Here is a 23527-nt window from a genome sequence, read left to right as displayed (position 1 = left end):
GGGGACTCAGTTTGGGTATGGGCTGTTACCATCACAGCCTTGCCAACTTGTTCTGGGATGGAAGTTGTATGAGATTGGGCGGTGACTGGCACAGCCCTCCTGACCTGTTCAGGGAGGACATCTTGGACTGGGGCTGTGGCTATCACTGCCCCACTAACCTTACCATGGAGGTTTACCATTTTCAAATGGGTTTCTTGTTCTACCTCAGCCCAGGCTGAGATCTCTAAATCATTCCCCAGTAGGCAATCCACAGGCAAGTTTGATGACACTGCCACTCTCTTGGGGCCAGTGACATCTCCCCAGCTGAGATTTACTACTGCCATGGGATGATCTCTCTGTACTCCATCAATATTGGTCACCTGGTATGTGGCACCAGGTAAAAGTTGCCTTGAGGGGACTAGACTCTCAGTCACCATGGTGATGCTAGCCCCTGTATCTCTATAGGCCTCAACTTTTATACCATTGATGAGGGGCTCCTGTCTGTACTTGCTCAAAGTGTTGGGACAAGTTGTGAAGTTGGCAAACCCCATGCCAGTCTCACAGACAAGAGTATCTACGTTTTGGGACCTGGTTAGGCCAGAGTCCCCAGGAACTCCCAAAGTAAATGCACCCAAATTCTTGGGGACACTCCCACCGCCTGGGGGATTACTACTAGTAGTAACAGGGGGTTTGGGAATGTTACTTGGGGGTATGTTCTCCTTATTGTTCTTTGGGCAACTGCTGTCAGTTTTCAAATGACCCACCTGTTTACAGGGATAACAATAAGGTTTCTTCTGGGCATTGGAAGGATTCTGGGACCCACCCCCCTCAGAGGATTTATTCCCACCCTTCTCTTGAGGCTTGGTTGATTCCTTTTTCTGGTCACCACCTTGGTTCTTGGGCCTAATCCTGGTTCTGACCCATTTGTCTGCCCTCTTACCCAATTCTTGTGGAGAGGTCAGATCAGAGTCTACCAGGTGCTGGTGTAATAACTGGTTCTGACAATTATTTAAGACTTGCTCTCTCATAATAAGATTTTACAATCCTGTGAAGTCAGTAACCTTGCTACCCAGTAGCCAGCCTTCCAAAGCCTTAGTGGCACAATCAACAAAGTCAGACCAGTCCTGAGACTGAGTTTTCTGGGTGTCTCTGAACAGCAACCTGTACTGCTCAGTGGTTAAGCCAAACCCATCAACCAGTGTATTTTTCAGGACCTGGTAATTGTTAGCATCCTCAACTCTTGTAGTGAGGAGCTTATCTCTACCTTTGCCATCAAAGGAGAGCCACAGTATAGCTGCCCATTGACTCTGGGGAATGCCCTGCACAGTGCAGGCCCTCTCCAAAGCAGCCATCCATTTCTGGATGTCATCCCCTTGTTTAAAGGGGGGCACTATCTTTGTCAGGTGTTTAGTATCTAAACGCTTCTCTTTTTCTCTTGGGAGATTGCTGCTACAAGTGGGAACTACCCCACTCATCTGCTGCTCTCTAGCAAAGGCAAGCTTCTCTTTGGCCAGGGCAAGTTCGTCCCTTTCAATCCTCAGATTGGCCTGCCTCATCCTAGCTTCATGCTCTATTCTCTGAGGGGAAGTCAATCTCCTCTGGGGAGAGTTCCTCCTCCTCTGAGAAGAGGCATTAGAGTGCAGAGATCTATTGGAGTCCCTAGAGTCCCTAGAAAGAGATCTATCTCTCCTAACTCCAAGGTTAGGCCTCATCAGGGTCAGTACTGGGGGTCTCCCAGATCCTTGCCCAAGTAGGTCTAAGTTGGCCCTGGTGAGTCTGACTAATTCAAGACCTTTGTCTGCCTCATCCCCAGAGAGTTCCTCAGGATCCCCCTCCTCAACTGCATTGTCAGTGTCAAGGAGGTCTGGATCCCCAGTGGTACCCTCTAAGGCTGGCATATTCCCATCTAGCTGAGAAATCTTTCTCGCATCATATGTCTCTAAGAGACCTATCAGAAAGGGAATGGTGGGGTTAGACCCCTGTTTCAGTTTCCTGGAGGTACACACTTGTCTCATCTCCTGGAAACTGAGAGCTGCATATCTTGAAGTGACCTGTGGAGGGTCAATAACCACTAGGGGAGTCTCAGTGGACTCTCCATGGTTAGACATGCTTTTCTAGTGAGGTGTAAGTGGTGCACTTACCTACACTATTTGTTTGCCTACTGATCCCTTGCTAGAGTTGTAGTTTAGGGTGTGCTAGGCCCTAGGAGCTACAACAGCTGGTTCAGTAGAACTCGGAGTATTCTAAGCTAAGTTATATGTACCTCAGTACTTATGTGATCTTTCAAATGATATTCTTAGGATATGTGTGGTAAAACAGCAAGCTCAAATCCCAACCGCTGCTCACCAATGTGAGAAGTGTGCCTGATTTGCAGTGCTCACTATTCTAGTGATCACTATGTATCAGTCCAGACAACCCTTATTGATGATTGATTGTAAGTCAACCTTATAGACCAGCTATCCTAGTAGCATGGATGCGAGCAGTCTAAGGCTAATACTCTAGAGGGCGTGTTAAGCCAGCTGTTTTACCATCACATTACCCCTTGAACACCAAGTGAAAGGACACCACACAAGTTATGAAAATAAACAGATATTTATTTATAACAAGACTACCCTGAACTCGTTGAGTCAGGGAGCTAAGCACACAACAAAACTCTTAAGAAAATACTTGAAGTCGCACAATTTACACAAATGCCCGAGGGGCACGAAAAACCATAAATTACAAAAGTGGAATGCGAATTACTAGCAGGTAAGTAACTATTCTCATAGACTTTAGAAACGCTAGGCCTACAATACTAAACCCTTAGATTAGTAGCAGGAGGCCTGTGGACGTCGTGTGCAGAGTGGGAACTCTCACGCGTAAGGCGAGAAAAAGTCTATGGAGGCTAGCAAAGACAAAGTTACTGTTCTCGGGCGAACCCGACTAGGTGGGTCGAAAACAAGAGTGGATCCGAACACTTGGAGTGTTGGACTATGCTGAAGCACCGGAGTACTTGGTTTACCTAGCCCAGGGGCTGCGGCTGCATAGGGTTCAAGTTGCGATGGACCCTATTCTTCAACGAGTACGACTTCGTGATCACGTTCCGGTCCATCGGGGCTGTCGGGCTGTGAGGGCACGTGCTGATCGTAGAAACTGCAGGTTTCTGTGGTCTGTGTAGATGGTCACTGTGAGAAGTTGGCCTGATGTGCAGTGTTCACTATTCTAGTGATCAATATATATCAGTCCAAACAACCCTTATTGATGATTGGTTGTAAGTCAACCTTATAGACCAGCTATCCTAGTAGCATGGATACGAGCAGTCTAAGGCTAAGACTCTAGAGGGCGTGTTAAGCCAGCTGTTTTACCATCACATTACCCCTTGAACACCCAGTGAAAGGACACCACACAAGTGTTATGAAAATAAACAATGTATTTATTAGAATCACAACGACCCTGTACTCTTTATGAGGACAGGGTGCTAAGCACACAACAAAACTCTTATGAAAATACTTAAGTTAGCACGGTATACACAAATGCCCGAGGGGCACGAAAAACCATATACTCTAAAAGTGGAATGCGAAATTACTAGCAGGTAAGTACAGTACTAATAGGCTTTGGAATCGCTAGGACTTGACTATAGAATCGTTAGATTACTTGTAGGAGGCCTAGGGGACTCGGGTGCAGAGTGTGCACTCTCACGCGGGATGCGGGACAAAGTCTATGGAGGCTAGATTTCACAAAGTTAGTGTTCACGGGCGAACCCGACCTGGTAGGGAGAAAACGACAGTGGATCCTGACCCTTGGATAGTGAGGCTATGCTGGGGCACCGAAATGCCGAAGTTACCTAGCCCAGGGGCTGCAGCTGCATAGGTCTGAAAAGACGTCGGGAATCCTCGTGCCGGACCAGGATCCTGGAAGAAGGAAGTTGCTGGCAGGCGACCAGTGAAGAAAAGTTCGATGGATCCAAGTCTGGATCAAGGAAGAAGAAAACCTGAAAGCAGAGGGGACCAAGTTCTTGAATCACTAGCCAGTGATTAAGGGGGCACCAGGATGGCACCGGGCGAAGTCACCGCAGTCAGGTGAGTGGGCGCTGCTGGGCTCTGCAGTCTCTCGGACCAGGAGGCGTTGTCGGCGACCAGGATGGAGGTGCGAGCTGTCCCACGAAGGTTCTTGCTGTTGATGTCGCTGGACCCAGGATTGGGCAACAAGTCTTGGCAAATGCAAGGCCCACGCGGTGGACCTAAAATGGCGTCTTAGCCGGACCAGGAGGGTCCAGGGTACTTCTCCGATGGAGGGAAGCAAGGGCCAGTCTGGAGCAACCAGACTAGCAGCAGTATTGTCGTCGGGCGTCATTCGGAAGGCCACAAGCCAGCGGGCTAGTAGCCAAACAACGCGGTGAGCAGCAAAAAGCAGAAGGGCCCCACGCCGATCGTGGAGATGCTGGGAGGCTGCTCTTCGGTGCTGGAGCTGCTCAGGGTGGGGGCTTCTCGGACCCCAAAGCACTCACCAGGAAATTACTCGGTGGGCTTGCTGTGCAGAAGTCGTGCAGTCTTGGCGATGGCCGGTCCCTCGAGGTCTCGTCGCACCCACGGTTCTCAGCTGTGCTGTAGAGGTGGGTTAGAGGTCAGAGGTGCCAGGGAAGCCGGGTCTCGTCGAGCTGGGCAGTCGGATTCCGGAGGAAGGACGTGCAGCAGACCGCAGTGTTCTTGGATGGTGCCTGCGGATGCAGGGTGACTACTCCTTAGCCACAAGGGAGAATCTTGAGGAAGAAATCGTGAAGTCCTTTCGTGGAAAGTGGTATCTTGATTCCAAAGATGATCTGATTTGGAAGGGGGCCAGTCCCTACCTTTATCTGGGAAAAGGGGGCTGGCACGCGACTAAGTCCTGCCCTAGGGGTGGGACCAGGAGGGGGGTGGTTACACCCACTTCCTTGGCGGGCTTTCCCCAGGCCAGGGGCTGGAGTGCCCCTGGAACTGGTTTCAGCCGGCCTATGCACAGTGAGCACCGGGGTGCCACTTGCAGTCACCTTCCTCTGTAGCCCTGCCTACCTGGAATACACAAAACCCTGTCTGGGACGGTGCTGGCACCGCCCCTGGCAGGAAACCCTTTGTCCTTGCCTCCTGCTCTGGGAGGACTCTCAGCAGCAGGAGGGCAGACTTGTGTCTCGGTGGCAGCATCCATTTTGTGGAGCTGAGGCTATGTCTGACTTTAACCGGGGTTAGGGGTTACATACATGTCGTGTCCCTCTAGAAGGGTGGAATGCTAACCCCGTCGCCAGAATTGGCGAGGGGTTAGTATTCCAATTCGTATGACACCTTACTCGACATGTTTTGATAAAGCGATACCAGAGTTGGCATATAACCGCGAGGATTATAATGCACTTAAGAGTATATGGTATGCGATATCATGGAAACGGCTAAGGGATGGATCCCGAAAGCCGCAGACAGGCTCAGCTCATGCCAGAGCACCATCTCACACGATTCCAAGCACTCTGCCTTCAGGATTGTTAATGCCTGCCATAGGAGTGACTGATAGGAGATCTGTGTGTCCATTTTAGGGTTAGATATAGGTATACTATATCTAAAGCAAAGGGTGATTACACCACCTTGCCCCAGCTGTCAAGCAGCCAGTTGTGTCAGATTTGGATGGCCAGCCAGGGGTGGCATAATACATGCTGCAGCCCCTGGTAGGCCCTGGGTACACCTATGCCCTGGGTACCTAAGGTACACTGTACAGGGACTGATAAGGTGACTCAGTATCCAATTTAGATATGTACCTAAGGTATATGGAATCCATTTTACAGAGAGAGCAGTAGGCCTGGGGCCCTGAATAGCAGGGTCCCAGGGCAACTAAGTCAGGAAACCAGCAAAACACCAGGCAAAAAGTTGGGGGCAACCATAGTCAGGGATCTACCTTCCTACAGTCACCTTATGTTTCGAGTCCTTCAGGAAGTGCCGCCATTCCTCAAACTCGGTCTTGATGGCTAAGAGTTCCCGATCAGACACGGTGTAGTTGCGTTCAGCGGGTTGGAGTTTCTTGGAGTAAAAGGCCACGGGATGCAGTTTGCCCGTCTCGATGTTCCATTGTGAGAGCACACCGCCTATGGCGTCCCTAGAAGCATCTGCCTCTACTATGAAGGGTTGCTCGGTGTTGGTGTCGGGGTGCACCAGAACCGGGGCCACGGTAAACCGTCTCTTTAGTTCCTGGAAGGCGTCGTCTGCTTTTTGGTCCCAACCAAAATGAACCCCCTTGCGCAGCAAACGCGTGACGGGAGCCACCATCTCGGAGAATCCGGTGATAAAACGACGATAATAGTTGGAAAAACCGAGGAACCGTTGGACGCCTTTCACGGACTCTGGTGTAGGCCAAGACAGGATGGCTTCCACTTTTTTGTTGTCCATTTGGATGCCTGCCGGAGTGATGATGTGCCCCAGGAACTCAACCGATGTGACGTGAAACATGCTCTTCTCCAACTTCACGTACAGACGGTGTTTCTCCAATTTCTGCAGGACGGAACGCACGTGATGTACGTGCTCTCCGGTGGTCTTAGAGTAAATCAAGATGTCGTCGATGTAGACGATACAAAAGACGTCGATGAAGTCTCTCAACACTTCATCAATGAAGAACTGGAATGCGGCGGGGGCGTTGCAGAGTCCGAAAGGCATGATCTGGTATTCGAACAGGCTGAACTTCGTCCGGAAGGCGGTCTTCCATTCGTCACCCTTCCGGACTCTGACAAGGTGGTAAGCACCCCGTAGGTCCAGTTTAGTGTATATGGTGGCGTTCTTGACCTGGTCCAAGAGATTGTATATTAACGGTAGCGGGTACCGTTTTTTTACAGTGATGGTATTCATTGCACGGAAGTCAATACAGGTCCTCAGATCCCCTTCCTTCTTCGACACGAAGAAAAGAGGAGAGGAAACCGGAGATCTGGAGTGACGTATAAAACCGTTGTCCAGGTATTCGTCCAGATAGGAGCGGAGGTGGATGTTCTCTACCAAGGAAATGGACCACTGAGCAGCATCCCCGCCCATGTACGACAGTATATAGGCGACCTTGGAAGCATCATCGGGAAAAGCCGCAATCCTTGCCATGAAATGCAGTTGACACTGATGTATGAATATCCCGTACTTAGTGCTATCACCGTAGAAGCATTCGGGTGGTGCCAACTGCACAGGATGGGGAGTGACAACCTGGATGGCTGTATCTTGGTTGGTGGCGGCGGAGGACCCCCCAAAGATGAACGTTGGTTGTCTCAACAGGCCGTCCTGTCTAACTCTGGGGCTGGGTGCGGTACCCCAAGGATTAGTGCCCCGGCTGCCATTTGACCCTGTAGGGCCGTTATGTCATGGCGTTTTTAGCGAGGTTCTCTGTTTGCATGGCAGCCAGCATGACTGCGTTGTCTTGCAGAGTGACCTCCGGGTCGCCCATGTCGTCTGGGCGGAATGAGTATCGTGGGCTTCGGATTCTGTCGTGTGCCCCACAAGTCTTACCTTTGCTTGTGACGCAATTCCGCAGAGACGACAAGAGCACCCGTCCCTGTACCCACCTGACCCTCGTGGAATGGCAATACCCAGCAGGGATGAGATGGACGCAGGGATGGGAGCCAGGGTGTAGGGCAAGGAAAGTGTGGAGCTGGCGGGGCGTTCCGGTGTCTACTGGAAACCAAGAAAAAAGCAAGATCAAGAACAGACCCGAAAAGGAACCACCCCCCACATGCACACACGGACCGTGTAACCTTCTGTGGACTCACCGATGCTTCCGGGAAGACAGGTCCCCAGATGGGTTCAGCTCCGAAGATGAAAGGTGAGGGTAAGACGCTCCTGTGCGCTATCCCCGAGTTCCAACTAAAGAAAGCGCTCCTGCGCGTCTCACAAAAGCTATAACAAAAGAAAGCGCTCCTGCGTGTTGCACCCCAGTGAAAACAAAAGAAAAGCGCTCCTGCGCGTATAGCAGCAAATGTACGTAGTCTCTCAGCCCAAGTATGCAGGCTGAGCTTTCTCCCTCTTATGCGCTCCAGCGCGGGTGGAAACCAATAGTGCAAATCCCTAACAAAACCTGGTTTCAGGAAATACCCTCAAAGCGCTCCTGCGCGTTAAGGGTTACTGTAACTTTCAAGAGTAGTCCTAGGTAAACCCTAGGTGCAGTTCAACAAAGCGCTCCTGACTAGCGCTGTCTCCAGATGCCGAGTTGCGCTCCAACGATGCTTGTCTCCAGCAGGGACGGCAGGTTCCAAACAGCGGGGCTCCAGCGAGGAATCTGGAATCCGAAGCACCAAGCCGGCGGGAAACGCGAGAGTTAAGCGTTTTCCCCCGGAAGTGCTTCTGTGCTTTGCTGCCCGGGACTAGACCGGGTACTCTACTTCCGGTCGGAAGTGAGTATTCTGGCCTCTCTTGTGTGTCTGCAAAAATGGCCGGACGCAGCAACGCCGCGAACCGTGACACCTGTGCACTGGCACCATCCCAGTGGCGTCCCCCTCCCATTGCCTCAACAAGCATTAAACAGGGATACACCTGCCTTGGCGACACATGACCCTGACCAAGCATCTCCTACTGACCCTAAAGTATACACCTCTCTATCTTAAGGGCTAACAGTCTGGGGTCTTCACCTAAGAGCAGCAACAAGACTACATGTTTACGCACACTTTAGAATGATAGTACTCCGCACATTTGGATATGATTAAAAATGCATTGCTATTACAGCCCCTAAAGGCATCACAGATGATCACAGGATAAAGTTATAAATACCGTCAGACACCCTAGCAGGAGTGTCTAGCCACTTAAATCCACTTTGCTTGTGACGTCACCTTACACCAGTACTTCACATTGAACATCAGTCCCTCTAAAAGAAATAACCATTAATAAATGCATTTCAGTGCAATTACGCCATTTCACCTCCAGGGGATGCCCTTCTCGAGACATCTCCAACTCAGCCCTTCAATCTTTGATGCACTTCTCAATGAACCCCCAGCTGTAGAACAAAAGTTCCAGCCTAGGATGTGATGCAATCTTCGCTGAGAGTTGAGGGGTTATTCTTTTTAAATCCTCAAGAAACTTAGGGTGGGACTTAGCTTTGTGCTGGGGGCGAGACTGCGCTGCTCCAGCAGCTCCCCCCAGCACCTTTTCACACTCAAGGGTGACCCCTCTTTTCTGGGGGCCACCAAAATGCCCAAAACAATCCATTCCTCATGCCTTGCAAGGCATCATGCTCCTGCCGCTTTCCGGGGCCTCGGTGGGGGGCCCGGTCCCACCTGGACCCCCGGGTAAAGGTATGCGACGCGGGGAGCCCACACCCGGCCGCTCCGCACTTTGGTCGGGGGCCCAGTCCCACCCGGGCCCCTGGCTCCTCCTTCCTCGTTCGGGCCCCGGTCTCACCCGGGACCCGCGCAGGCTCTCCACGGGACCTGACCCACCCCGGGGGCCTTTCCTGGACCAGCGGCGGAGCCTCACGCGATTCGCCGTCAGGGGGCCACAGGTCCAAGGTCGCTCACCTTCTGGGGGCCATATCTCAGCCCCTGGAGGTCCGATCTGCCCCATTTTCGCATCTTCTTGCTCCAGGCGCCCCCCCCCCAGCCACTGGGAGCACTCTCCTTCACTCTCCGGGTCTCCAAGAGGGTGCACTCTGCAGGGAGCGGTCTGCACTGGCTCCCTGCACCAGCCTTTCGCCTGGCTCTCCTCCTGCGCCTCTCTTCTCCCTGAGCAGAGGCCCCTGCTTCTGCGCACTGGTCCTGGGTGCTTCTTCTGGTGCTGTTAGGGGCCTGGGGGGCAGTCAGGGGGTCTCTCCTTCCAACTGCCCATTGCCAGGCTCCAGCACCTTCCACCTCCGCAGACCACACCCCAGAGAGAGCTTCTCTTCCTGTGCAAGTACTTTTTAAAAGTTGAGTAGGGGGCTGGCAGAAAGTCTCTGTGGGTCCTATCAAACAGACACATCACTACCCTGCCCCTGCTCCCTCCTTCTTTTCCAGCCTCTGGGTTTGTTCAAAATTGAGTCGTCCAGTGTCTCTGGCCACATGGCCTCTGAAACCCAACTCTTTCCTTCTTGGTGCAGCCTGGTGCCTGGCACCCAGTTACAGCTGCTAATGGATGAGCCTGTAGCCCCACCCATCATCTTCTTTGTGGAGAGGAGGCCCTAGCTTGTGGAAGAAAGGTTATCAATCCATCCAGCTGAGGTCAACCCTCCGCCTGGGTCTGGTCATGGCTGACTCAGAGAAATATGACAGTTCTGTGTGACCCAAAAGCAGTACATATGACTTTGGACTTCGCAGAATACTTATTTTCACCTACTCAACAATGGACTTTAGTGCGTGTCTGGAATCTGTAGGCTTTGTTGGAGTCATTTTAGCCATGGGCCCCACATCACCACAGGGGAATAATGAAGTGAAAACACAGTAAAACGCACTGACTTTCCCTGGCATGTTCCTTCCCAGTGTATAAAGCCTATTCCATGTCACCGCCCAATTCTGCATAAGTCCTGCCACACCATTCACTCTGTAGATGCTCCTGGACTGCGCACGCTCGGAATCTCCCCTGCGCAGCTCCTACACGTGTGCACACGCATGTACACCTGTGTCTGCATGTAACCAGCACGGTGGCCCATACTCCAGCTGCTGCGCAGCGGCCTAGTCAAGCCAGGCGGACACCAGTAAAATCTCCATGCAGTCTCCTTCATTAGTAGTTCACTGTGGCTGAGTCCCAGATTATGAGGCTCACCCACAGTAAAAGCTCGACAATTAGGTGCTCAAAAAGCGAAAAATCCAGGCGGCCCCTAGTGTCAGAACCACCTTCTAACATCTTTCCATTCCACTTCTTGCGCACTAGTCATCTTAATTATAACCTCTGAAAAGCTGCGTGTGTAATGTAGTATGAATGCTAGCGCTTCATAGCTCAGTCTGTATAGAAACAAGGCTAAGGACCTCGTGACTAGGCCACTGCAGCTTGAACCAGCCACTGCCTCTACCACCGCCGTCAATTACAATACCATTCGTCAGGCCCAATTGTTAGCATTCACTGTAATGTTTTTCATAAACATTACAGTGAATGCTAACAGTTGGGCCTGACGACTAGTGACGATTGTGGATCGGCGACGGTGGCCAACGGGAACAGGCCCAGTGTGTAGGGCAATGTCTTCTCAGTGCACCGTGCACGACACGTTTTACTGAAATACTGCCCTTAGTGCACAAAACACAACGGGGGATTGAACAAATATATACACACAGCTTGCGTCGTCACTGTAGCGTAGTCACACAGTCACTCACTGTCTCGTTTATCTCGAACGATCTCACTCGAGTCGACTGTACGTGCTCTCGTGCAGAGAGGAGGAGGAAGGGTGACTGGCCATGGGCTGGCCCGATTTGCCCAGCAACAGCAGAATGTCCAATCACTGAATGGCTTAACACTAAGCCATTACAGTGATTGGGCATTGCCCCAAGTTGGATGTTCCCACCCCCGCGGTACAAGTCAAGACAGACTAGACTGGCAACCGCACAAGCACTACATGCTGCAGCAGCAGCCAATCCTGATGCTGCTCTGTTCAGAGGAGAGCTGATCTCTGAAGAGAGCAGCGTCCGGATTGGAGTGAGCAGGCAAAAACACTGCTCATTTTGGAACCACTGAGGTCTATGGCAGTGAGCAAACCCCGTGCTCACCCATGCTTGCTTTTCAAAGGCCACAGGGTTCCTAGCTGCAGAAAGGGCAGCCGGTCAAACCCCACATGCGCAGTGCGCACTGTGCCAGTCATGCAGCCCGTAGTTTTTGACATTGAGCCAGAGTCAGTGTGCAGGCCAGGCTGGTAGTCACGTGATGACGTGGCGCCGCAGCGCGATGGAGCGCAGCTTTAAATTAATAATACAGGCTAGGTCAGAACTAACTTGTATTTTAATTTAAGCAGCGGCGTGCTCAATAAATTGCCCAATAATTATTAGTGAGGCAACGCCCCACCGCCCAAATCGTAAAACCGCCACTGGCTATGGAGTTCGTAATGACATGCTCCCAGCACCATATTCTCTTAATGGCAGCACTGCACTTACAGTGCCCAGGAATGGACCTGGGTACTGTAGGGGTACAGGGCTCATGCACCTGTACCCTCACCACTGGGATATGGCACCCAGCTAGAGTGGTGACTGATGTATGCCAGGGCAGTGGGTTTTAGGCATGGCACACAGATGTGTGCCATGTCGTCTTTACTTTGTTCTGCACCAAGACACACAGCCTGCAAAGGCAGTGTGCGAGTGTAAAGGTACCGGGCCTCTAAGGGTGGCACAATAAGTGCTGCAGCCCTTAGGGGCCTTCTCTGGTCACAATGCCCTGGGTACCTGTGGTACCATTTACCAGGGGCTGACATGTAGCCAGAGATGCCAACTGGGTTCGTTTTGGGGACAGAACACAGGCTCTGGGTGTGAGAAGTTGGCCTGATATATAGTGTTCACTATTCTAGTGATCACTTTGTATCATTCCAAACAACCCTTATTGATGATTGGTTGTAAGTCAACCTTATAGACCAGCTATCCTAGTAGCATGGACAAGAGCAGTCTTTAGGCTAAACTCCACACTGGGAACCTGATTAGCAGGGACCCAGGGCACGTAAAGGAAAAGTGCATCAGTAGTCTGGCAATAAGTGGGGGCGGGAGTGGGGGGGAGGAAGGGTGGGAGGAGGAGGGGGTGGTTACTGCAAAAGAAACCCACTTTGCTACAGCATCCAAATCCTAAAGAACTCAACGCGGAAATGTGGCTCCTGAAGTCATAGTTTGGTTATTTACATTTACCACCAGACTATGAATATCCTAACACAGGCTAAAAAGCCTACTACAAGAGCATGCTAGGCAGCAAAGTGGAAACTGTTTATCTATTGTAACAATAACTATCAATCCTCCTGATGCTACTGTACAGAACATCATCTGTTATCTCTTACATTGACACATCCATTCGCTTGCATCTAGCAGCAGACGCTGCATACTTCTAAAACAGTCAACACTTAACTCTATTCAGAGTACTAGTGATTAAGGCGTTTATGGAAGGACTAAAGAGTGATACCACCGAGAGTCCCACCTTCACCAGTATGGAACCTAAACATAGTCCTTACAAGGCTAATGGTTCCACCATTTGAACCAATGCACACGTGTCAACTACAATTTCTCTCATGGAAATTCTCTTATTGCAATCACTTCCTTAAGTAGAGTTGGTGAACTCCAGGCATTAACTATACGAAAACCTTTCTTTCAACTTCATAAAGTGGTTCTTCGAACCAATTCCAAATTTCTTCCTAAAGTAGTTTCTGCCTTTCATAACCCTCAATCAGTTGAGTTACCTGTGCTTTCCTTAACCTGATTCTGTTGCAGAACGAGCTTTACACACACTTGATGTTAGAAGAGCTCTACTATATTATGTGGAAAGAACAAAAGAATTTTTCAAAACAAAGCAGCGTTTTGTTGCTTCTTCACCACCACACATGGGCAATCCCGTATCTAAATCAAGCATTGCAAGATGGATTGTGAAATGTATCCAGACATGTTATGTGAAAGCAAAAAGAACTTTGCCAAGACCCCCTAGAGCGCTTTCCACTCTCAAGATAGGCTCTGCTATGGCTCCTTAGGGAATATTGCCCTGCTGTAAAGCAGCAACACCGCACACATTCAAACACTATTGTGCAGACGTGTTAGCGAGGGAGCAAGCTAATGTAGGCCAGACAGCACTCAAAACCCTGTTTCAAACAACTACAACAGCTACATGTTAGCCACCAATTTGGGAGTATACTGCTGTAAAGTCGATGCAAAGCATGTGATCAACAGCTTACATGCCTCGAACGGATAATGTTACTTTTGCAGCGTGAATCTTTCTGGATTCACTATGCTGTGCATTATTCCGCGGTCTTGTGGTTGGGTCCGGATTCGTAGTCTTTTCTTTGTTTTTTTTTTTTTTTTCTCTTTGCCCAGGTGGGCGTCGGCGTCACACCCCCTTTGGGTGTATTTCCGGTGACGTCGGCATGCTTCCTGCGGAAGCTCCCACTCTTGGGCGCCATCTTCAGATTCTTTTTTTCCGCGGTCGGGTCTGGATCGTTCCCGTTTGGGCTCCAGACATTTTTGGAGAAAGAAGAAAGAAAATACAGAAAAGACGAGGAGAAGTCATCTGAAGACTCCAGGGGACTTCACCGACGAAAGACAAGCAAAGATAAGGCGTTTTCCATCCAGATCTTCGACGACCGTCGACGAACACGCGACCAGAGAGGCCCTGGACGCTCGAGGATGGACAACACGCCGTTCAAGTTCTGCCGTAACTGCCACCACAAGTACGCGCAGAAGGACCAGCACCCGGTATGCAACCTTTGCCTACCGGTGGACCACGAAAGCGGAGACTGCAACGCCTGTTCCGCCTTCACCCCGAAGACCCTTCGTGTGAGAGAGAGGCAGAGGGTAGCACACGCCGCCCTGCAGGGGAAGGCCCCGACCCCGTCGCTCTACGAGCTGGGGATGTCCTCCGAGGAAGAAGACAACGCTGCCGCCGAAGACGACAGCTACACGGTCGTAGAGACCGATTACACGAAGACTTCTGACAAGGTAGGAGACTCTTCGGCCCCCAAGAACCCGAGAGACTCTGAGTCTCGAAAAATCGAGGGCAAGACCCCGAAAGCGCCGACGCCAAAAAAGGCGGCGTCCGCGACTACTCCCAGGCCCAGCGGATCCTCAGAGAAGGAGTCCCCGGCGCCGAGAGCTGCTGATCAGCAGAAGACGTCGAAAATCGTCCCCGAAAAGGATCGATCGACGAGGGAGAAAGACCCGAAACTGTCGACGACGACCAGAGACCCGATATCCGGTTCGACGTCGAAAACTTCGACTCCGAGAGGCACGGCGACGAGCCATCCGTCGAAGAGAGCGGCGGAACCATCCGACGCGGAACACGCGGCCGAGATGGAAAAGAAAAGAAGGCGCCTCGAGGCAGAAATGGAGAACTTCATGCAGCGGAAAAAAGATTTCGACGCAAGGATGAAGGCCTTCACGATCCCTCACAAGACCAAGCCACCAGTGCTGGAGGCGGTCGAGGAGGAAGAAGAAGAGGTCGCCGAAGTCACCGAGCAAGACCAGGACGTCGAGGTGTTCGACGACCAGGAGGAGTACGAGAATCCCCACGAGAGCTACAGCTATGGGGAGGAAGATGAGGGCAGGACAGACACAGAGTCGGCGCCCTATGACCTTCAGGAGGTAGATTACATCGATGTCGACACCGACAGCCCGGAGGAGGTGGTCGACACCTACCCCTCGAGGCCCTCGCCGCCGGACGACATCGGGGCCTACAACGCGGTGATACAATCTGCCGCAGCAGCTTTCAAGCTCAAGCTCGACGAAGAGAAGCAGAAAGCAGACTTCCTTCTGGAAACATTGCTCCCAACACAAACGAGGAGCCAGTTCCTCCCGATGCTCGAGAGCGTCTTGGCTCAGGGGAAGGAAGCTTTCAGGGAGCCCGCAACATGCAAGGCAGTAACTCCCAGAACTGAGAAGAAGTACAAGCATGCCGCAAAGGACCCGGCCTACATTCAGGGCACGGTCTCCGCAGACTCCATTATCACGGCCACAGCAAGGAGGAGGGCTAACGTACCCACTACCTCGGGCCCGCCACCGGATAAAGAGAGCAAAAGGATGGATCTGGTGGGCAGAAGGATCGAACGGAATGCCGCGACCCACTGGCGCATGGCTAATTCCAACGCCCTGGTAAACAGACACATGTACCAAATCATGGAGGGACTGGGGCAGTTGGTGAAGGACTTGCCCCAGGATGCCAAGCAGAAAGCCGAAAAGCTAATTGAAGAGGGGAAGAATGCTGCAAATTCTTGCCTTAAGACGGCCCTGGATGGGGCAGACACCGCCAGCAGGCTCATGATGATGGGCGTCACGGAAAGGAGACACGCCTGGCTCAGGATATCCGGTTTCAAACCGGAGGTGCAACACAGCATCCTGAACACACCATTCAACGGCAGTACGCTTTTCGGACAAACAGTTGATGAGCAACTCAGCCAACTTAAGAAGGATAACGAAACAGCAAGATCCATGGGAGCATTGCAGTTCAGAGGGAACAAGAGGGGCACCCCGTCACGGAGGCCCGGCGGAAGAGGCGGAAACCAGCCAGGTACATCACACCAGGCTTTCCAGCAAACGCACCAGGCAGACTCGCAGGGTCAGCAGGGCCATCAGAAACAGCCCTGGCAGTACCAACAAAGAGGCCAGTCCTTTCGAGGGAGAAATGGACGGGGACAAAATAGAAGAGGGGGCCAGCAGCCCACCTCCAAGTGACTTCAAAAAAATCCGTGTGCCCACCCACAAAAAAGATCCCAGGGGGCAGCACGTACAGATGGGTCAAGACAAACTAGACACCTACGACCACAGGACACCAGTGGGAGGAAGATTAAGATTCCACCTCCAGGAGTGGAGAGGAATCACATCAGACAAATGGATCCTCAACATTATCCAATTCGGATACTGCATAGAGTTGGAGGCGAGGCCAACAAACAGAAAACCAAGAAGAAAGCCGCTAGCAAGCAAGCAGCTGCAGTGCCTTCAGGAAGAAGCAAAAGAACTCCTGCAGAAGCAGGCCATAGAAAGGGTACCCTTCAAGGAAAGAAACACAGGAGTATACTCAACATACTTCCTGGTACCAAAAGTAGACGAGACAATGAGGCCCATTCTCGATTTACGGTTCGTGAACAAATTCATAAGAACGCAAAAATTCAAAATGACCTCCCTGCAAGAGGTGCTCCCACAGTTGCAGACCGGGGACTTCATGGTCACTATAGACCTCAAAGACGCATACCTGCACATCCCAATGAACAGGAAGCACAAGCACATGCTCAGGTTCACCGTCGGAGAAAGCCACTACCAGTTCACGACACTGGCCTTCGGTCTAAAATCGGCACCAAGAGTTTTCACAAAGTGCCTCGCAGCAGTCGCAGCGCACCTAAGAAGGCAGGGAATACATGTATACCCTTACCTGGACGACTGGCTGGTGAAAGCAAACTCATACCAGAAATGCAAGCTGCACGCACATACAGTGACCAGCACGCTCATAAACCTGGGGTTCTCCATCCATTGGAAGAAATCATCAATGGAGCCGGAACAAGTGAAGATCTTCCTGGGAGCACAGATCAACACCTTACAGGGCAAGGTGTTCCCCAGCGAGAAGAGGGCGAGGGCGCTGGTGAAGGAAACTCGCCTCTACCGGAAGGGACAAGCTCGGACAGTGAGGACGGCGAGCAAGATCATGGGGATGATGGCATCATGCATCCACCTGGTACCGAATGTACGACTCCACATGAGACCCATTCAAGAATGGCTACAGGAGCAATGGTCACAAGCTACAGGCAGTTGGGAGGATCTAGTGGTTGTAACGCACGCAGTGCAGAAGGAGATGACATGGTGGACCATGGAGAACATAGCAAGGGGAAAGCCTCTAACGCCCCCAACGCCAACAGTGACCATCACCACAGACGCATCCCTGAAGGGATGGGGCGCTCACATGGAGGAGCTCAAGGTGAGGGGACTGTGGACACCGACGGATGCCACAAAGCACATCAATTACTTAGAATTGAAGACAATCTTCCTTGCACTGAAGGCCTTTCAAACAAGACTGTACAAGCACAGGGTATTGATACAAACAGACAACACCACTGCGATGTTCTACATCAACAAGCAGGGGGGCACACAGTCCGCACCGCTTTCAACGCTGGCGCAGGAGATATGGAGATGGGCCATCCCTCTCAAGATAGACCTGCTAGCCATACACCTACCAGGGAAGGACAACATACAAGCCGATTGGCTCAGCAGGCAGACATCGGCATCCCACGAGTGGGAGCTCAATGCTCAGGAGACAAGATACCTGTTCGACAGGTGGGGGACACCATCGGTGGACCTGTTTGCCACACGCCAGAATGCAAAATGCCAAAACTTCGCATCCAGGCAGCCCGAGGAGGGGACACTGGGGAATGCCCTATGGATAGATTGGTCAAGGACATTTGCCTACGCCTTTCCCCCGATACCACTGATGCACAGAGTACTGAGCAAGTGCAGAGCGAGCAACATGACACTGATACTGGTCGCACCGCAGTGGGCGAGGCAGACCTGGTACTCGCAGATCATGGAGATGACACAGTGTGCACCCCACAGATTCAGCAGGAGGAAAGATCTACTGTCCATGCAGAACGGAGAGGTACTGCATCCAGAGCCAGAGAGCATGAGCCTAGTAGCGTGGCTCCTGAGGACATAGAGTTCGCACATTTGAGACTACCAGAAAGCACCCTGAGGGTACTTCGGGAGGCACGAAGGCCCAGCACTCGAAAGTGCTACGTTGCGAAATGGAAAAGATTCACAATATGGTGCAGACAGGAAAGACTCCACAATAAGATGAAGAGGGACTCCACAGTGCTAAGGTACCTGACGCACTTACTGGAGAAGAACCTTAGCTCATCCTCGTTAAGAGTTCACTTGGCAGCGATAGTAGCCTACACAAGGGGAGAAACGTGCAGGAGCTTCTTCACATCACAGGTGGTGAAGAGATTCCTAGAAGGAGCGAAAAGGATCGCACCACCCAAGCGGGTGCCGCCACCTGCATGGAACTTGAACACAGTCCTAACGGAACTCATGAAAGAGCCCTTTGAACCACTTCACAAGGCCTCCCTAAAGATGCTAACTATGAAAACAGCCTTCCTGGTTGCGATAACGTCCTTACGCAGAGTAAGCGAGCTTCAAGCGCTGACGCTACAAGAACCATACATACAAATACACAACGATAGAGTTGTGATGAGGACTGACCCACACTTCATGCCGAAGGTGGTATCCAATTTTCACATGAACCAGTCTATACAGATACCGAGTTTTTTCCAAAAACCCACAACCAGCGCAGAGAGAGCTCTGCACACCCTGGACGCCAGAAGGGCAGTCATGCACTACATTGAAAGGACAAAGGGGCACAGGAAAACGAAACAGTTTTTTGTGTCCTTCGCAAACAGCTTCATGGGCAAAGCAGTAACCAAAAGGACCATTGCACGATGGATCGCACAAACAATCCAACTCTGCCACAAACGGGCAGGACAGGAACTGGCTGAGGGGACACGTGCCCACTCCACCAGGAAGAAGGGCGCTACAATAGCCTTCCTGGCTAACACACCCATAGAGGACATATGCCTGGCGGCAACATGGGCTTCGGTGCACACGTTCACGAAGCACTACTGTGTGGACATACAAATGAACAAGGAAGCTCAAGTGGGACAGAAGGTGCTACAGCACATATTCAACACCCAACGCTCATCTTCCACCCAGCCGCCACAGAGATGAGAAACCGCTACAAAATCTATGCACAGCATAGTGAATCCAGAAAGATTCACGCTGCAAAACGAATAGTTTTCTTACCTGTCGGTGTAGTTTTGCAGCTTGAAGATCTTTCTGGATTCACTAGCGAACCCACCCACCTCCGCCAGAAAGATGAGGCTGGAGAGAGAAGAGGTGGTTAACTAAAGAATAGACTTTGAAAATACAAAGCGGTAAATACAAACTAAGAAGAACATTGCCATTACTTCGGAAACGAAAGAAACACGGAAAAAAAGAACCCGAAGATGGCGCCCAAGAGTGGGAGCTTCCGCAGGAAGCATGCCGACGTCACCGGAAATACACCCAAAGGGGGTGTGACGCCGACGCCCACCTGGGCAAAGAGAAAAAAAAAAAAAAAACAAAGAAAAGACTACGAATCCGGACCCAACCACAAGACCGCGGAATAATGCACAGCATAGTGAATCCAGAAAGATCTTCAAGCTGCAAAACTACACCGACAGGTAAGAAAACTATTCGTTACCCGGTAAGCATCTGTTCCTGGAATGTAGAGCTGTAGATTTACTTGCGCCCACCCGCCTCTTGGGTACCTGTACTTGTTGCAATTCTCACTTTACATTCATACGCAAGAACATCTCTATTCTACTCTTACTAACTCCATTCTCACCCTTTTGTGGGAAAACAATCAAACAATTGAGTCAACGCCCATGCGCACTATCACCGAAAGGAGGAGTCCCCTTATCTTGTGACTGGAAAGACTCTTCGAAGAACAATAACTTGCAAACATCCAGACCCAACACTAGATGGCAGGAGTGTGCAAAGCATGTAAATCTACAGCTCTAAATGCCAAGAACAGATGCTTACTGGGTAAGTAACCTTATTCTTCTTGCATTGACTGCTTTTCTTGAAAATTGTTCCAAGTGTGGAGTTGTATGGAACTTTGAAAAACTGCAAATGTACAAAAAACTACTCGGTGTGATATCTAGGCATATCACACCGAGTAGGAAAAAGTAACTTAAAAGGTAATCTAACAATTAACTTACAAAGTAATCTGTGAAGTAACTGATAAGTAATTTTGAAATATTGACTTACCTGTAAAACAACCAATTGCATTTGAACCTGCATTCAACTGTAAAACATTGCATACGATTTTGCAAATTATTTCACTTACCTGCACCAGGCTTGGCTTGGTTCTAGAAATAAAATAACGAAATAATACTTTTTATACAAATTGGACTGAGTACAGTCTTTGGGTTTGAGAAATTATTTGCTGCCTGAGTGTGAACAACAAATGCTTAACACTACCCTCTGATAAAGCCTTACTGATCGACCACACTACCACAAATGGAGAGTGAGGTGCGATCTAACTTTTACCTCTGCCTACCTTTGTGGTTCCACCGGACTCTGTGCACACTGTACCTCACTTTGGTATAGTATACACAGAGCCAGCTTCCTACACTTACGCAACTAGTTCCCCCTCCCCAACTATTGTATAAGCGCTGCCGATTTCATGTAGAGGTCCACTGACTGCTGTAGGGTCTGAGACTTCTTTGTGAGAGTTTGGTCGGCAGTAAAACCCGAGCATTGCTATTGATAGCCTCGGAAGTTTAAATTGGAGCCTTAGTGTGCCTATCACACATTGCCATGAGGCTCAGCCCAAGCCTCCATCTCATTTTTTCTCTGTAGATTACAACGCATTGAGTGACCAAATGTCCCCCTAAGTAGAGCTCATTCTCACCTTTCACTGCTGCTATTTAAAAATGGTGAGGCATGCTTCTCTAAACGGTCTGTCACCTTGTATATTTACTTGCACAAAGTGATGCATAGTTTTCATATATATAAATATATATATTTTTTCTTTTCAGGATGTGCGTTTATAACATTCACTTCCAGGTCAATGGCACAGAATGCAACAAGAGCAATGCATCAGGCTCAAACCATGGAGGTGAGTGAAATTGGGATGGAGAGAATGCTCACTAAAATGTTTGTCATGAAGGTGGATGCATTTCTTCTGTGACCGCAAAGTGTGAGCTTTAGTTCAGTGACCAGGAGGGGTTGACTGTTGCCAAGGGGAAGGTAATCAGCGTTCCTGAGCGAAGAAGCGGGTGATGGAGAGGGGTCTGAGCATTGCTTAGGCAGAAAAAGGAATGTGAGCATTGCTGGGTTAGCATTGAGTGTGAAGCACAGGTGTAAGTGTTACAGGACATTAGCATTGCTGAGTGACTGCATTAGGTTTGGTCTTCTGTGCTGGTAGAGATGATGTGGGAAACCTAATTCATTTCACCATAGCATGGCAACCAGAGAAGGCCCCTGAGGACTGCAGCAGTTATTGTGCCACCCTTAGGGGCCCTGTACCCTGACATCCACACACTGCCTTTTCAGGCTGAATGTCTAAGTACAGGACTAAACAGTCGACATGGCACACATCCCTGTGTGCCATGCCCACAGAACCCACTGCCCTGGCATACTTCAGTCACCTATCTAGCTGGGTGCACTATGCCAGAGGTGTGGCCAAAGGTGCATGAGCCCTGTGCCTCTACAGTGCCCCGGGCCATTCCTGGGCACTGTAAGTGCACCAGAGGGCATTTTAGAGATGCCCCCTGAAACCTAACCACAATCCACGTCTGGACTGAGAGGTTGCCTAGGCCACTACACAGCAGACCTGTTGCTGGACCCCTGGGTGGAGAGCTCCCCGCTCTCCTGGGTCTGCAACAATGCACATCCTGGTGCGAGGTGCTAGGTCTCCGCCCCCAGGATGGACAGGGGGAAGCTTCTAAGGTGTGCCGCCTCTGTGAGCTTCTCCAGACAATTTGCTCTCCCCAGCAACTGGCCCCCACCAGTTCTGACCCCCACTCTGGCAGGAAGTCTGGTGGGGAAAAACTACGTCAGGAAGAGGGGTGTTGCAGCCTGTGCCAACCCCACCCCTCAGGTGGGGGAGACGAGGTGAAGCACGACCCCGGGCTCCAGCCATCTTGAAGATGGGGAGCCCTGCCCAATCCCAGCTAGGCTCCTGCCCCCTCCCACAGGAGAGGAGCAGGCTAGGGGGTGTACCCACCCCAGGACAGGGACCTATTCGTCCCTGCCCTTACCCTACCTGTAACGCCGCTAAATTCAGTATTTAGGGGCTCCCTGAACCTTCCTTTATCAGATCCCGATACGAGAAGAAAGAAAGATCAAGAGGTAGAAGACCCACTGTGCAGCTGCTAACAGGACGACAACAACTGACTTGGCCCCAGCTCTACCGACCTGTCGATCCTGGAACCTGCTCCTACCTGAACCCGGCGACCTCCGCGGACAGCAAATTTGGGACACCCAGAGGACCGGCCTGCCTTGACCCTCTTAAAGCCTGGGACTCCGATCAGCAGAGGCTCTGCTGCAACAACACCCCTGGTGCCAGCGAGGAAGCTCCGGACCAACCCACTCTCCACCCGCTGAGCCCGTGCCCGAGTGATCCAGGACCACGAGGACGTCCCCCTGGCGACGGGGACCCGAAGTCGAGTGCCCAAAGACCCTCCTCGACGACCCCGACGACATCTGCAGCCTCAGGACAGAGGACCGCGACCAGCACGGATAAGATTTCCCGACCTGAAAAGTCACTCCTGCACCCGGCGCCCCACGGCTTCCTGTGACAAACTCCTGGGTGCCTACTTATCCTCCAAGACCCCAACTTACCCCTCGAAGTGTTGGTCGCTCCAGAAGATCTTTCGTCCCGAGCCTGCAGCCTTTGTTCCCTTTTCAAGTTCCTCATTGAATAAAATTGAGCACCAGACTGCTCAAAAGCACCCTGCACCCAGCCGCCCGAGTGCCCCTGGCAGTGCAACCTGTACCCTATCCTACTTCATTTGCCCTGAGCAAGTGACCAGGAGCCCAGCTCCCACATCCCCGTGGCCTGCTAGCCAGCAGCCACCAACCGGAGGCCCCCTTTCCCTCATTGGATAACATTGGGCCTAACTACCTCTGCACCCGGCCGCCCCTGTGCCGCTGGGTGGTGAACCAACTGTACTTACCTGACCCTGGGGGACCCCTGAGTCTATGCCCAGAACCATAACTCTACCAGCCAAGTACTCACCTGAAAACCGATAATTCACTTACCTGCTATTGGATAACATTGACTGGTTTGACTTGAAAAATCTTCTTAGTGTGAAGTTTTGGAAACTACAAATATTCATATAAAATACTCCGAATTCCTAAGTACTCACCCGTGATCAGGGGAGAAGCCAGTACTGCATCTTGTAGCCCAGTACTGAACCACAAAAGTAATCCTTACCG

The 23527-nt window shown here is 51.1% G+C and overlaps 1 protein-coding gene across 7 annotated transcripts in view; it reads left to right on the top strand.

The window, feature by feature from the left end:
• Positions 1–23527, top strand: part of CELF1 (CUGBP Elav-like family member 1) — a 427681-nt gene that overhangs the window by 191134 nt on the left and 213020 nt on the right. For all 7 annotated transcript variants that reach the window (XM_078684502.1, XM_078684500.1, XM_078684498.1 and 4 more), the window contains exon 7: positions 21124–21203. In XM_078684502.1, the coding sequence (XP_078540628.1) occupies positions 21124–21203 (80 nt within the window). The remainder of the gene's footprint in view (positions 1–21123; positions 21204–23527) is intronic.

This window comes from Lissotriton helveticus, chromosome 3_2 (assembly GCF_964261635.1).
Source record: "Lissotriton helveticus chromosome 3_2, aLisHel1.1, whole genome shotgun sequence".
Taxonomy (NCBI): Eukaryota; Metazoa; Chordata; class Amphibia; order Caudata; family Salamandridae; genus Lissotriton; species Lissotriton helveticus.
This window is presented reverse-complemented; position numbering and strand designations above follow the sequence as displayed.